The sequence below is a fragment of the Ruditapes philippinarum genome, unplaced genomic scaffold (assembly GCF_026571515.1).
Source record: "Ruditapes philippinarum isolate M1 unplaced genomic scaffold, ASM2657151v2 ctg181_1_1_1_1, whole genome shotgun sequence".
Classification (NCBI taxonomy): domain Eukaryota; kingdom Metazoa; phylum Mollusca; class Bivalvia; order Venerida; family Veneridae; genus Ruditapes; species Ruditapes philippinarum.
This window is the reverse complement of record NW_026857252.1, coordinates 194,982-212,011: the sequence shown is the minus strand read 5'-3', so window position 1 is coordinate 212,011 and position 17,030 is coordinate 194,982. Positions and strand designations below refer to the sequence as shown.

Sequence of the window (17,030 nt, the reverse complement as noted above, 5' to 3'; positions counted from 1 at the left end):
TTACCTAGCAGCATAGATCATATAAGCTTACAACCATTTATGCTCAGTCATATAACCTGTTACAAAAACTACTAGAAAAATTACTAATATTAATTTTAGAAAATGAAAAAAGAAACCAACTAATACTTGTACTACATGTGTGAATGCAATGTTTTTTTTGGATGTATATCTATGTGTGTTGAATGCCATGTCTTTTTACTACTAACCAGTCAGCTGTAGGCAGTGATTATCAAGCTGACCTGGCTAAACATGCTAGTCAAACTGATGCAGCTAAAGGATTTGGTGGCAAATATGGAGTTCAGGCTGATAGAAAAGATAAGGTAAGCATTATAAGGATTGTGTATGATTTATGGTTAACTTAACCAGGTATTGGTCATATACATATGTGTGTGTGTTGTAATTCTCTTGCCATATTTCTATGTAAACAATTTCCTTTCATTTCAAGAAAAAAGTAAGTAATAAACAATTTTTTATTATTTTTGGAACCACATTTAAGGCCTGTTTATTTCAAGAAAAGAAGAAAGGAATACAAACATGAAAAGAAAAAATTTATTTCTTACAAAGTTTAATTGGGTTAATACAAATTGTTATATGAAAATATTCAAATGATGATATGAAAAACACTCAGAATTAAAGTTTTTGCTTTTTTTTGTTTTTTTCCTGTGCAATTCCAAGCCAGATTATTTTGAGTAAATAGTATTTGATTCCTTTTGATTATGAATTTTTTTTGCCATATAAAGAATTGTACTGGAGACACTCAGTGATTTAATGATCATAGAAAATTTGTTGATACAGATCTCCTTTTGTCTTATATGGCTGAGGAGTTGCCTTAACTAGTTGAGGCATCGGAATTGCAAATTCATTCTGGAAACAGTTAGTTAATAATTATCTATTACACAAACGTAATAGAGATAGAAACGTTTGTGTAATGAATAATCAGAACTGTAGCCACTGTTTAACCCTGCATGATCATAAGGGACGACAAAATGGGTTCGAATTACGGCAGTCTATGCATCTCTTAGCTCCAGCAGGTCAGATGGTTTTGAACCCTGGTATTGTTTAAGTTTTAACACTGAAGGGTAGCCAAAATCATCTTTCTTGTTTCGGCACCATGCTATCGAAATTGTGTTGGTGCATCGTTAATACTAAACAAAACAAACTGACCTACATTATATAGTATAAAAATATTTGAATTCCTGTTAATTAAAAAAAATTCAGGAGAGTTTTTTAATGTGTGATGATATTTAGAATACCCGTTAAGTTCATGACCAATCTCTGAAATTATTTGGCTTAAATTCGAACTAAAGGTATGTGCATATTTCTTGTGGGCAATGTATATAGGACCAATTTATCTAATTACTTTAAGTGACATTAAAAGTGATCCCTGTCAAAGAGTTGGCCATAAAATTATGTTAATCATTGAATGCACAATTATAAAGGATATATCAATTAAACTTTTAAGTGCTGAACGACTTTTATAGATTTTGAAGACATAGTTTAGTTTGGTGGCAAATCAAAATTGTAATTAACACCAATTTTGCTTAAAGAGGTTCATTCATACATTTAAACATTGAAAAATGTATTGGAAAAAAAAAAGAAACTTTAAAATCCAAGAATTCAATATGATTCTGATATATAAATTTAAGTAATTTTTATTTTTTATTATAGGCAGCTGTTGGATTTGATTATGAAGGAAAAACAGATAAACATGCCTCCCAGAAAGGTAAGCAGTGTGTAAATTTATTTTAAGAATGTTGATTTGAGTATGTATGAAACTGTGCAATCTAAGAACTGTGTGCTGCATTCTTGCGAATAAGGAAATATGTGGTCTGACCTATGTCAGTAAGTGCTCTTGTTTGAATATATGGTCTGACCTACGTCAGTAAGTGCTCTTGTTTGAAGTTTGCCTTCTTGTGGAAGTTATCTGTGTGTTGTTGTTTTTTTTTGTGTGATGAATGAACTTTGTGTTCTTGTTTGAAATATGTGTTCATGTGATACATGAATTTTGTGTTCTTTTGAGAAATGAATTATGTGTTTCTGTTTGTACAGTTTGCTCTTGTGACAAATGAACAGCCATATCCTTGTTTGAAATATGTGTTCTTGTGATAATGAACTAAGCATGTTTGTTAAATAATGAACTAAGCATGTTTGTTAAAACTATGTGTTGTGTGATAGATGAACTTTGCATTCTTGATAATGATAAGCAACTATTTGTTCATGTAATAATGAACTATGTGTTCTTGTTTGAACTGTCAGTCCTGGATGATGCATCAAGAACTTTGAATGTAATTCTTCTCATGTGAAGAAGCCATCCTGCTAGATGTAGCTTGGTGGCTGTATGCACGTGCTTGCTTCTGACTAAAATAATGCACTTAGGGGCATCCATGGTGGAGTGGTTAATGAGGTTGACTTCAAACCACTTACCCCACTGCTGTCGGTTTCAAATCTTGACAGAGACTTTCTATTCTTTCATGTGCGAAAGCTATCCAGCTAGCTTACGTAACATCTGTGGTTCTACTCAGGTGCCTATTTGTGCATGAAATAATGCACGGAAGGTCTTCCTCTGCCAGTAAAACCCAAACCAAAAGAGAGAAAAAAGTGCACTCAAGGGTTTTTCCCAACCAGTAAGTTGGAATATTGCCATATGGTCATAACAAGCTTCAGTGATGATAATTTTTAGCTCGACTATACGAAGTATATGGAGAGCTGTCCTACTCGCCCCGGCGTCGGCGTCTGCGTCCGCGTCCAGATTTTAGATTAAAGTTTTGGTGCAGTAAAATATTTTTCACTATAACTTTGTCATTTCTTAAGGTATCAACTTCAAACTTCAAATATATGTTCCTTATCATCAACCACATCTTATGTGACAAGGTTCATAACTCTAGCACCAATATTTTCAGATTTATCTCCCCTTGAACTTAGAATTTTTCTTAAAAGATACTATTTTTTACTGATACTTCTTTATTTCTAAAGGTATCAACCTCATACTTCAAATATATGTACATTATCATCATCCCATCTTATGTGACAAGGGTCATAACTCTAGCACCAATATTTTCAGATTTATCTCCCCTTGAACTTAGAATTTTCTCAAAAAATACTATTTCTTACTGTTTCTTCTTTATTTCTTAAGGATCAACCTCATACTTCAAATATATTTACATTATCATCATCCCCATCTTATGTGACAATGTTCATAACTCTAGCACCAATATTTTTAGATTTATCTCCCTTTGAACTTAGAATTTTTCATACAAAATTATTATTTTTTACTGTAACTTATTTATTTCTAAAGGGATCAACTTCATACTTCAAATATATTTACGTTATCATCATCCACATCTTATGTGACAAGGTTCATAACTCTAGCACCAATATCGCAAGAATTATCTCCCCATAAACTTAGATTTATTCACTAGAAAAATGTTATTTTTTATTTTAACTTTTTTATTTTTAAAGGTATCTACCTCAAACTTCAAATACTTATTCCTTATAATCATTTACATTTTATGTGACAATGTTCATAACTCTTGAAGCAATATTTACAGATTTATCTCCCTTTGAACTTAGGATTTTCTTTAAGAAATATAATAACTTCTTTATTTTTTTAAGATATCTACTTCAAACTTCAAATATATATTTCTTATCATTACACAAATGTTGTGTGGCAAGGTCCATAACTCTTGCATGACTATTTCTAGAATTATTCCCCTTGCTCTTGGAATTTATGTTAACAAATGTTATATTTTTACTATAACTTAATACTTAATTATACATAATTGATTTTTCTTTCATAGTTTTGTCCTCCTTACTGCGTCCAGCATTTTATTAGTCGAGCTTCGCTGTCTCCTGTGACAGCTCTTGTTCAACTATTTCTTACCTTTGCCATGTTATCAGTGGTAAGTATTAAAATGATTTACATCTCAGATTACTCAACTGGTTTTGGGGGAAAGTATGGTGTACAGAAAGACAGAAAAGACAAATCAGCTGTAGGGTACGACCACCAAGAAAAACTTGAAAAACATGAATCACAAAAAGGTTTGCTATTGTTAGGACTGATATAACATGTATTGTAATTGTTTCTTAATATATATACATTCTTTATATTTTTAACCCTTTCGCTGCCAGAGGGTTATTGTTTTATTGTTCACCTATTTGCCAGAGGATTTTCTAAGAAATTACTATATTATTAATTAATATAATTATTATTATTTGTTATTAGTATTCTAATAATTATATATGTCTCTAAATCTGTTAGTATAATAATAATTATTGTTGATGGTATAATTTTCTTTATATTTATTATTATTATTATTATTATTAATTTATTATTATTACTATTATTATTATAGAAACGGTTAAAGCCGTCCATATGGCAAATACGCCGAAAATAACAGGGACGGCTTAAGCCGTCCTTATGGCAGTGAAAGGGTTAAATCCCTCCAATTTAGAACCTCCTTTTGGCTGAGGGGTTGCCTTTATGGATTGAGGCATCAGAATTGCAGCCAACATTTTACCCTGCTTGATCGTAAGAGGCGACTAAATGGTTTCAAATAGACTTACTCCGGATTTAAGAATATTTGGGGTTTTTCCCAGCTAATAACATAGGTACAAACAAACTTTTACAGTAAAATTATGCAAAACAAGTTGACTAATCTATTGTGAAGGGAAGTGCACCGTGAAGCTGTAACGGTAACAGTTAGTTTGTACCTACAGATTAACTGGGAAATACCCACCTTGCCGAGTTCCAGATAATGTCTATTACTAGAGTCTATGCATCTCTTAGCTCCAGAAATTGAGGTGGTTTTGACCTTGATGTTTGTAACACCCGATGTTAGCCGAAATCATCTTTCCTGTTATGGCGCCATATGACCTAAATTGTGTTGGTGCACAGTTAAACCAAACCAAACAAAGAAAACTCTCCAATAAAGACCCTTTCCAGACTTGGTGACAAGTCTGGGTCATAGAGGACTTCAGTTTACAGAGTTTTTTAATGATAGGCTGGTGTTATATAAACATATTGTCTTATGTTTTCTGATATCTATACCACTGAACCCCTACATATAGGAATAAAAATTCATACAAATATAGAATAGAGAGAAAATATGTTGCATTATCTTGGTTGGTTGTCTATGCTTAATAAGAGTCCATCCGCCCTTTCAGATACTGAGAGTTTGGGTTATGTTCATATTGAACCTTCCCTTAAATTCTGTGTGAAGTAAAGGCTAAATAATATTGAAATTATTTGTATATATGACTTACAGATTATTCAAAGGGTTTTGGAGGTAAATATGGAGTACAGAAAGAGAGTATGGACAAGTCAGCTGTTGGCTGGGACCACCAGGAAAAAATGGCTCAACATGAGTCACAGAAAGGTATTTTATCTGCTAGCAAATTTAATATACATTTCCATTTCATGCATAAATATGTTTATTATTTCTTATAAACTAAATTTTGAAAAAAATTTATGAAATAAAATGCGTATTTTCATTTTCCATATTTTCATTGTGAAAATTTAATTATCACTGCAGTGAAACATATTTTCAGTGATGTCTTGACGGGCTTTCTACTAAATTCAGCCAATACACAAAATTTAAGCAGAAGTCTTTGAAATTGTAATGTAAAAAAATAGAAAAATGTATATAATAAACAAAAAATTCAAGTTTTTTTCTGTAAATACTGGATTTATTTTCATCTTTATCATATTTCACTTGTGTCTACCGTTACTCATAAAATATTTATTTTCATACCACTTGATGAAAATAAATCCTGTATTTGTAGGAAAAAACTTAAAGAAGCATTTGGCATCAAACATATTTTACGCAAATATTTATAACCTAGTAAAAGTCACATGTTATAAATCCATGAATATTCGTTGCTTCAACCACCTGCATTATCATAATGATGTATTTTCTATTCTTGAATAATAATACACATTTCAAGATTAACATTTCCTTTGACATAAAATGTTGATGTTGAGTATCCATTGTTTACAGATTATATAAAACTATACAATACATTTTATTAACAGATTGCATACATTGGATAAATGTAATTTTATTTGTCATACAGGAAGAAAATATTGTTTGCTAAAAGTACACCAGTGACTTTTATCTTTATTGATAAATACTATTATATTTGTAGCAGTTAAGATTTCTTTATTTAAAGCAGTTAAGTAGTTTTCAGAAAGTAAGGTCAGTCATAAATTGCTAGGTTATTGAACTAAAAACTATGATTTAAAATTGATATTATGTTATTGGCAATGTAATAAATATGAATCTAAATCTGAATGGAGTTTTATTTTTGTAATTTACGCATTCACTAATTTACACATACAGTTATTTACACTTTCACTAATTTATGCATTTATTAATTTATACATTTATTAATTTATACATTTATTAATTTATACATTTTCTTATTTACACATTTTCTTATTTACACATTCATTTATTTACACATTCATTCATTTAGACATTCAATTATTTACACATACATGAATTTTATACATTTATTAATTCATATATTTATTAATTTATACATTTATTAATTTATACATTCACCTATTACACATTCATTTATTTACACATTCACTAATTCAAAAAATCACTAATTTATACATTACTAGAGTTGCTAATTTGTTATTTTTTTGCAGACTATTCCAAGGGTTTTGGCGGGAAGTTTGGTGTACAAACTGATAGGAAAGATAAATCTGCCGTGGGCTGGGACCATCAGGAGAAATTAGAACAGCACGAATCACAAAAAGGTTTGTTAAACCTAAATGGAACGCAAAGTGACTAGCCTTTGCCACCAGTAAAAAACTAGGCCCCGCCTGTACAATTATAGGGGCCTACAAAAATTCAATACTGTCAAAGTACATGTATACTGATTATTCCAACACTCCTCATGATTTTATCACTATACACAAAGAAGAAAAAAAAACGGTGTTCATACTGCCAATGAACACTGGTTAGGGACTACATGTATATGCGGCTGTTATTTTTTCTCCCTAGATAATTTAGCTTAGAAAGCATTTTTAGGCAACAACAATAACACCTACAGCCTTTGTGGTCAATTTTTTACACTGCAAACGTCCAAACTGGCGTTAAATAGCCAATAAACACCGCTGAGACCGATATTATTTCTTAATTTTAACCTGGTGGACCAGGAAGTGATTGACGTTTGCTAACCAATATAGATCTAGGCCAGTCTTGCACACCTGTGCAGTCTGACCAGGCTCTATATTGATGACTGACCAATTTCAAACTTTCATCGTGATATCCCTGAAATTGATAATGAACAGTCTCAAAAGAAGAAAATGGTTAAGTCCATGTAAAAAAATTAAGCAGGTTTAGAAAGTGATTAATTATAATACCACCATGGAAAAGATGGTATAAAATCTGACATACGTTGATACACTATTTAAACTTTAAAAAAGAAAGATGAGGACATGAAATGTGATGAATTGAAATCAAGCCATTGGCAAGATTTGAAACATTTTTTGTCTGAACTTTCATGTTATAAGTTATAAAGATTTTTGATTGACCATATACCCCAGTACTGTAAGCTTGGATTATATTATAAACAAATGTGTATACACCACCATCTTGGTTGTTACTCTGTATGTGTTTTTCTTCAATTTTTGCAGATTATTCTAAGGGTTTTGGTGGAAAGTATGGGGTACAAACTGACAGAAAAGATCAGTCTGCAGTAGGATATGAACACCAAGAAAAACTTGAAAAACATGAAAGCCAAAAAGGTGACTTCCTACTTTCAAGTTTTGAATATATGTGTTTGTAATATCATGCTATTATATTGTTAGTTATAAAGTTTTTTGACAGGTTATAATTCCCTGTTATTCTCTAGTCAGAGTGTCTATTTACCACTTTCTCTTATCAGAATTGCTTTAAGTCTGTTGTAAGTAATGATAAAAAGGGAATATAGAAACATAATTGCACAATTTTTTGTGCCAGATTTTGTGGGAATCGGCTTTTAAACATTAATGAAATGCCTATAGAAATCACCTTAAAGCTTGAAAAATCTACAGTTACCAGGCATCTTAAAATATTTTCAGAGTCACTCGTCCTGCAGGATAAGTAGCCTGTAAATCCAATGTGCAGGCACCATTTTTCAAATTGTCCTGCATTGAATTCTCTTTAATTATACTCATAATTACTCGTAATTACCAGCAGACAAGTGGAATTTTCGATCTCTGATTACTCACTTTGCTAAGCATAGTTCTGTAGTAAAATTTATATTATGATAATAGTAGTGATCTATATTTTTTAGAAGATGAAATATTTTATCTAAACATTTTGTACAATTCAGATTATTCTAAGGGTTTTGGAGGGAAGTATGGTGTACAGACGGACAGAAAAGACCAGTCAGCTGTAGGGTACGACCACCAGGAAAAATTACAGTTACACGAATCACAAAAAGGTTTGTATCAGGATTGTCCCCCTTTGGTACTGACTCACACCTTTTGTAATAATAAAAAGGACCATGTTTCATTGATTTATTTTACTGCTATTAATTGTTGCATCTCTACATTAAAGTACACATGGCCATTAAAGTTTAAGTAAGCGATTTATGACTGAAATATCTATGGCATTATGACATGTTTATAGGTGGCGCTACATGCAAATCAGAACATGTTCAGAGTACCTGCTTTCCTGACTCATTTTGTGTGAGTACTTAATCCAATGATCAAATGTTGTCCCACTTAACTCAATAGGAAGGGCATTGATTTAGTAATCTAAGGATTGCTGATTGGATCCTCTGTTGTGGCATAAATTCTCCATGACATTTGTCTTTGGACATTGAGTATTTTGGTCACTTGTTATTTACCAGTTATTTAGAAATCATGTGGGATTAGTAGCTGTTTAGTTACTGAGAAGTTAGTAATTACCGGTAAGTTATCCAGAACAGTGGGGTCTATTGGTTTAAACATATTTATTAAAGCTCCATTGCAAAACAAGTTCTTGCAACTTATATTAATCACTTTTGAGTCCACTTCCTGGATCCAGCCAGTACTGGTGTCATATAAAGAAAAATGTTTGTGACCCAATAGTGAACCATTATTGTGAACCAGTGATCCCTTAGTTCAGAGGGAGATACCTTAACCACAAGGCCAACGCTTTCCTTTTGTCTGTTGCCGAGATATGACCAAAAATGTTTTAAAAATCAGCATAAAAGCAAGAAAAACAAACAAATCCAATTTATCAATGTCTTTATCATGTGAGTTAAGGTATGACCATCCTAATGCATTACCTACACTTTGAAGAGTATTCAAATAGGCTAGAACTACTGTTAAATTACATTGAAACTTAGGGCAGTGGGTTTAAACCCCAGAAGGGTCAACTTTTTCTTTCTTTTTCTTTAACATCATTTATGTATCTCTCATATGCCTTTTGGGAAGTAGAAAGTGTTTAATTTTAATTATTTAATTAATATAGGTTTATATTGAATTGATAATGCTAAATTTAATAAATAATTATGGTACCTGATATTTTCAAAGTGCAATAAAATCAGAACTAGTAGGTAAAAGTATTTAATATTTTACAAGATCAACCAATATACTTTTGAGGAAGTTTGTTTGAATTTTGCATACAGGTGTCCTTTAAGGTATATATCTGACCTAGGTTGTCAATTTTTCAGTTCCCTATAGTGCCAGTTAGGCTGGTCACACCTTAATATCTTCAATATCTTGTAAAGATTTGTTATACTCTATTATGATCCATCATACTTGTGATATATTCTAATCCAGTGCTGATTAATTTACAGATTATTCCAAAGGATTTGGTGGTAAATTTGGTGTCCAGTCTGATAGGAAAGATGATGTAAGTCATTAAATTAGCTAAATATTTTGTTTATTTACCTCCAGAAATGTAATTTTTCAGTGCTTTTTTCCCCGCCTTAATGGGATTAGTAGCAGAGCCAATGTAGAAGGAAAAATCGGGTAATTGACATAGATCATACTCTAAAATAGGGGGAAAATGCATACATTTGGAAATTTTTACTGTTCAAGTTTTAGATAATACAAAGTAGATATAAACCTAATTAAAATTAATAAAGTTCTGTATTACTTCGTGAATTCAAGATTTCTGGCATTTGCCTGAAGTTCTGGTTTTTATATTCCTGAAATCACGTTTTTTATATAAAACCAATTAAAACAATGCTAAATTCAGGGTTCTTCAGGTTTTCTAATATTTTGAGCTTGCAGTCATGTTATTTTTACCAATGTTTTGTCTTGTTACTGTTTATTTTAACATTTTGTTATTCTTTTTAGTCAGCAGGAACATTTGCTGATATGGAGGGTGTTTCTTCATCATATCAGAAGACTAGAGCAGATTCCAGTAAGTATCCTGATCTTCTTCTGTCCATACTTGTGTGGATTTTCCCTTTGTTCATACTTGTGTGAATTTTCCCAGTCTATATTTGTGTGGATTTCCTTTTGTTAATACTTACATGGATTTCACCATGTCCATACTTGTGTGGATTTCCCCTTGTTCATACCTGGGTAAATTTCACTGTGTCAATTTTTGTGTTGATTTCCCCCTGTTCATACTTGGGTAAATTTCACTTTGTCCTTATTTGTTTGGATTTCCTCTTGTTCATACTTTATTGAATTACCCTTGTTCATACTTTATTGAATTTCATTGTTTAAATACTTATGTGGATTTCCCCTCGTTCATACTTGTGTGAATTTTACCATGTCCAATTTGTGTGGATTTCCCCTTGTTCATTTTGTGTGGATTTCCCTTTGTTCATACTTGTGTGGACTTAACTGTGTCCATAATTTCATAATTGTGTGCACACATACTTGTCAATATCTTCCTATTCAACTGTGTCTAGTGTGATTTTTTTTATGTCTGTACATTATTTCCATACTTGTGAGTTGACTGCTCATATATGTTACTTTTATGCACTTGATTGTGTCCCTTTTTTTGTTTCCATAATTGGTTGCACTTTATTGTGTCCCTACTGAAGTATTTTACTATGTCTATATTTGCATCTATTATTCTATGAACTGTAAGTAGTGAATAGTAAAGCTAATCTTGCTTGTCAAATGTATGTCAGGATGAGTTTGGCCTAAGATGAAATTCAGAAATAAATTTGTCATAGCTGCTAAGTACTGTATTTTCAGATATTTTAATAACTTAAAGGACAAAGATAAAATATTCATGAATTTCTACTTTCAGTTCTCTTAAATTCATATGATGTTTTGTGTCATTTACGAGAATAGGTTTTCATTTGCATGCCAGCTTCAAAAAAATTTGCAGAGACTTTTTTCAGCAAGAAGTTTGGTTCATAGGAAGGCATTCTTAAAATGGATGAAAATAAAATATCAATTTTTTTTTTTTTTTTTTTGAGAATCACATTGTACACATGTATTGTCATAAGGTGAACTATTTATGTGTACATTAAAATATAGGTTTTTAGCTTGACTTTTTTTGAAGGAAAAGTTGCCGTTGCATGTCTGCATCTTTTTTCTTTCACATTTGTTTAAACCATTATTTGTTTGCTTTAGACAAAGTAAAAAAAGTTGAGCGTTGCCCCCGCCTCGAAGTGGCTCTTGCTTTTTTACTTAACAAGGGTTAAGAAAAATAAATAAAATATTGAAATGGAATCTTTCTAGGTTCAGAAGGTGCTAAGAATTTGAAGGCAAGATTTGAGAATTTGGCAGCTAACCAAGAAAGCGAGGCAAGAAAACAGGCCGAGGCTACAAAGTTGAGGAGAAAAGCAAGCGAGGACAGGGAACATAAGGAGCAGCAAGCCAGAGAACAAGTAAAGAGCCAGCAATATTTTTCTGTCAGATGACCTGAAAGTTAAAATCTGATCTGCCATAGTTGCAAAATTGTATTAAACCTTTAAATCAGCATACCTCCAGATTTCTGCTGATCTTCATTAAATTTTAATTACCCGCAAGTTAAAACCAGATCTGCCATAGTTGCAAAATTGTATTAACCCTTCAATTTAAAAACAGTACTTGCCTGACAGGACAACCAAAGAAAAAAAATAGATGTCTTAATAGAACAACATTTCCTTTAGGAATCATATTTATATATGTAGAAAAAAAAAACACAAATTTTATTGTAGATGAAAATTTCTATTGTAGGAGCGACTAGATGCAGAGAGATGGAAGGAGGAAGAGGACCAGCCTACGTATGAGGATACACGTGTGGAAGATCAGCAAACTACGGTAAATGATCCAGTTCTCTTTTTTTCTTCTTTTTTTTTTAATCAAACACAATTTTAATTAAGAGTAGGTTTAATAAGTATCAGTTGGACTGGTCCATCTTGAAAACTAAAGAACTATGAATCTTCTAGCCCTCTGAGATTTATATATTAACCCTCCACCAGCCACTTAGGTCATACCAAGCCCATTCTGGATATATTCTCACGAGGTAATGAGGCTTAGTCAAGTTTTCGCTTATTAGTTTACTGAGTGTTAAATATTCCCATCTGTGATAATAGCTAGTATGCATTCTTTTTCTTGCATTTTACATAAAAGTCATATTTCGAAAAGCAAGTATGAAAACTGATATTTTTCATTAAGTACTTTGTAGCATATAATTTTACAGCTTCATACATAGCAGCGGAAATAAGTGATGCTTAAGCATGCAATTCATTCATAGAAGGGGCACAGGAAAAGTGTCATCTACAGCACTGACTTGTCCTACACTGGGGGTGTAAGATAAGTTTTGCTAGCATCGATGTAAATGGTATAAAATCCCATAGAGCTCATGTACATGTACAATAAAAAAAATGTAAGCCAGTGATGAAAAAGATCATTACTGTTATTTGACAGACTAGAATAGAAAGGATCTCTCTGTTTACAAACAGAATATTTCTCTTTTTTAATTGACACATAAATTATTAAAAATCGTTGATCTTTTTTATGAAACAGGAACCGGAGCCAGAACCAGAGCGGGAACCAGTACAGGAACCGGAACAATCATACGAGGACCAATATGATCAGCAGGTTTGAGCCTTTTCTTCAGATTCAGTTATGTCAAAATATGAGCCGCGTCACAACAAAACCAACATAGTGCGTTTGCAACCAGCATGGATCCAGATCAGCCTGCGCATACGTGCAGTCTGATCAGGATCCATGCTGTTCGCTTACCAACTCTATTACAAATAGAGAAACTGATAGCGAACAGCATGGATCCTGATCAGACTGCGCGAATGCGCAGGCTGGTCTGGATCCATGCTGGTCGCAAACGCATTATGTTGGTTTTGTTGTGACGCGGCTCATATAAAAAAATTATTTAACATATGTTAACTTTTAAACCCCCGAATTTGTGAAATGGTAAATGGCCATTGAGTATCTTTTTTGGATCCTATAAAAGTACAACAAAGTTAAAAAGCTTTTGAGAAATGAGAATAAAAGTATTTTTGTGAAATAATGGGCCTTTAAGAACTGTCTTTTTAAAGGTTGATGGATTTCAGTATCAGTATACCAAAATTTAATTTAGCTATGAAAAAAAAAAAAAAAAATTAGCTACCAACAGGACAGAGTCTGGAAATAATTCATGGATGTCCAGATTGGCCAGGATCCAGACTGTTGCAATGGCTAGTCACTTCCTGTTACAATGAATTAAGGGTTAGGGACATAATTAAAAATAAAAACTGGCAATATAAAGAAAATGAAGTATGATTATTGTTAAAAACATGTCCTGAGATAATTTTTAGCTTGACTTCCGGTTTTTGAAAAATAGGGAGAGCTATTGTATTCATGGTGCCATTTTGCCGTCACTTTAAAAATAAAGCTGGAAAAAAATTGATGAAAAAATCTCGGCGGGACGCTCTACAATGGCCCGACTTGAGTGTACGGTCGCCCATATGGGCTTTCCGGCGGCGACCTTAAATAAACACATTAAAAAAAAAAAAAAAAAGCCGTCACTTTGGTAAAGTCTTAAACTTTTGTGTGCAAGTTCTTATGATTTAAACTACTGAAGGGAGCAGGTTCAAACTCCAGACCACTTGTTCTTTGTGATTATTAAACATGATCGGCACAGGTCTAATAATTCTGAGTTACTTTTTTAGCTCACCTGATCTATCTCGGGGTGAACTTTTAGGATAGTTGAATGTCCGTCATCCGTCCACATTTGTTCGTATAACACTCTAGTGGTCACATTTTTGCCTCATTCATCATCAAAATTTGTCAGGATGCTTGCCTAAGTTATTGCTCAGATGATTTCAAACATAGGTCATTTTGGATGAAAAACTAGGTCACAGGAGCTAAAAATAAAAAAATCTTGTTAACACTTTAGTGGCTACTGTTTTTATGGGTTCAATGGGTCAGGTGAATGATCTAGGGCCCTCTTTTTAGCTCACCTGTCACAAAAGACAGGCTGAGCTTTTGTGATTGCTTTTCGTCCGGCGTCCGTCCGGCGTCCGTCCGTCGTCCGTCCGTAAACTTTTGCTTTAAATGACATCTCCTCATAAACCACTGAGCCAATTTCATCCAAACTTCACAGGAATGTTCCTTTGGTGGTCACCTTTAAAAATTGTTCAAAGAATTTAATTCCATGCAGAACTCTGGTTGCCATGGCAACCGAAAGAAAAATATTTTAATATCTTCTTTTAAAGAACTATAAGAGCTAGAGCTTAGATATTTGGCATGAAACATCTTCTAAAGAGTGTCTACCAAGTGTGTTCAAATAAAAGCCCTGGGGTCAAAATTGGCCCCGCCCAGGGGGGTCATTGATTTTCCCTATATGCATATAGTAAAAACTTAAAAAATCTTCTTTTAAAGAACTGTAAGAGCTAGAGCTTAGATATTTGGCATGAAACATCTTCTAGTGAATGTCTACCAAGTTTGTTCAAATAAAAGCCCTGGGGTCAAAATTGGCCCCGCCCCAGGGGGTCATTGATTTTCCCTATATGCATATAGTAAAAACTTAAAAAATCTTCTTTTAAAGAACCGAAAGAGCTAGAGCTAAGATATTTAGCATGAAACATCTTCCTAATGAGTGTCTACCAAGTTTGTTCAAATAAAAGCCCTGGGGTCAAAATTGGCCCTGCCCCAGGGGGTCATAGATTTTCCCTATATGCATATAGTAAAAACTTAAAAAATCTTCTTTTAAAGAACCCAAAGAGCTAGAGCTTAGATATTTGGCATGAAACATCTTCTAGTGAGTGTCTACCAAGTTTGTTCAAATAAAAGCCCTGGGGTCAAAATTGGCCCCGCCCCAGGGGGTCATTGATTTTCCCTATATGCATATAGTAAAAACTTAAAAATCTTCTTTTAAAGAACCCAAAGAGCTAGAGCTAAGATATTTAGCATGAAACATGTTCTAATGTTGTCTTCCAAGTATGTTCAAATGAAAGCCCTGGGGTCAAAACTGGCCCCGCGGGGGGGGTCATTGATTTTCCTTATATGTGTATAGCAAAAACTAAAAAATCTTCTTTGAAAAAACCCAAATAGCTTTAGTTTAGATATTAAGCATGAAACATCTATAAGTAAATATCTACAAATTAAAGCCCGGGGGTCAAAACTGGCCCTGCCCCAGGGGTGTCATTGTTTTTAACTATATGTGTATAGTAAAAACTTAAAAAATCTTCTTTTAAAAAACCCAATGAGCTAGAACTTAGATGTTTAGCATGAAACATCTTCTTATGGGTGTCTACCAAGTCTGTTCAAATAAACAAATAAAAGCCCTTGGGTAAAAATTGGCCCCGGGGGGGGGGGGGGGGGCTATATACAGGTGAGCGACCTCAGGGCCATCATGGCCCTCTTGTTTATGGAGTTATGCCCCTTTTCTTACTGTCCAGCACTAAGAATGAATGTGCTGCTGTCATAGGGACAGCTGTTGTTCTAAATATAAGTAAAAAAAATCCAATTTATTATTCTGTGTTTTAAATTAAATATATTGTTCTGATATTCAAATGAAATTTATTTATTTTTTATTTGAATTTAATTTCCTGTTCAGACATTCTTGTAAAATTTATTGTTATTCAAATAAAATTGTTCAGTTTTTTTTTTTTTTCAAATTAAATTTCTTGTTTTGATATTCAAATTACATAAATTTATTGTTCTGAAATTCAAATTACATAATTTTATTGTTCTATTCAAATAACATAATTTTATTGTTCTGAAATTCAAATTCAAATTACATAAATTTATTGTTCTGAAATTCAAATTACATAAATTTATTAGTCTTAAATTCAAATTACATAAATTTATTAGTCTGAAATTCACATGACAAAAAGTTATTGTTCTGATATACAAATTCCAAAAAAATTTATTCTTATATTCAAGTTGCATAAATTTATTGTTCCATTTTTAAGTTGTTTGTGATACTAGGTTTATTATTCAAATAATTTTTATTGAATAATAAATGGAATTTCTAATGAACATTTTTCAGTTGTAGTAATTAAAGTAAGTTTTTCAAGATTTTTTTTTTTTTTTTTTTCAAATAACGTTTTGAATAATTTGTTGCAGCCCGACTTTGAAACTCCAGGCGATGCAGCAGCAGAAGACACTGGGGTTGAAACAGGAAGTCAGGATCAGTCAGGAGCTTCTGGTTTAACAGCCATTGCATTGTATGATTATCAAGCTAGTAAGTTAACTTATGTCCATGACTCCTCACCAACATGGTTTGATTCCTTAAGGAATAGTTTTGATATTATTTTTTTTGTGGACATATGAGGGAGCAATCTCATAACCGTACAGGGGTCGTGTGTGTGTGTTCCTCCTTATGGGATTATGCCTGTAGGAATTGTATTTTAAAAATTTCTTGTCAAAATGAACAAAATTTATACACAAGGAATTTACATGTAGGAAGAAATGAAAACAGTTTTTTTTTACAAAGTGTATAATTATATATTTGCTGAAAATTTCTTGGATTCAATATCCTATAAATCTAATATTTTATCTGCCATTTTGGTATAATTTCTAAACTATTTTTTCATTTATTTTAGCTGCTGAAGATGAAATAACATTTGATCCAGATGATATTATCACAAATATTGAAATGGTAAGATTATATATCCATTAATAAATAATCTGTGATCCTGTT

At 32.4% G+C, this 17,030-nt stretch overlaps 1 protein-coding gene across 4 annotated transcripts in view; it reads left to right on the top strand.

Annotated features, from left to right (window-relative positions):
- LOC132749194 (src substrate cortactin-like) overlaps positions 1-17,030 on the top strand; it is a 32,881-nt gene that overhangs the window by 10,412 nt on the left and 5,439 nt on the right. The window contains exons 5-18 of one of the 4 annotated variants that reach the window (XM_060738909.1): positions 210-320; positions 1,669-1,723; positions 3,928-4,038; positions 5,265-5,375; positions 6,656-6,766; positions 7,649-7,759; positions 8,329-8,439; positions 9,784-9,839; positions 10,289-10,355; positions 11,639-11,787; positions 12,119-12,202; positions 12,911-12,985; positions 16,454-16,571; positions 16,933-16,988. In XM_060738909.1, coding sequence (XP_060594892.1) covers positions 210-320; positions 1,669-1,723; positions 3,928-4,038; positions 5,265-5,375; positions 6,656-6,766; positions 7,649-7,759; positions 8,329-8,439; positions 9,784-9,839; positions 10,289-10,355; positions 11,639-11,787; positions 12,119-12,202; positions 12,911-12,985; positions 16,454-16,571; positions 16,933-16,988 — 1,326 coding nt within the window. The remainder of the gene's footprint in view (positions 1-209; positions 321-1,668; positions 1,724-3,927; positions 4,039-5,264; positions 5,376-6,655; positions 6,767-7,648; positions 7,760-8,328; positions 8,440-9,783; positions 9,840-10,288; positions 10,356-11,638; positions 11,788-12,118; positions 12,203-12,910; positions 12,986-16,453; positions 16,572-16,932; positions 16,989-17,030) is intronic. The other 3 variants (XM_060738911.1, XM_060738910.1, XM_060738912.1) reach the window with 3 other exon arrangements.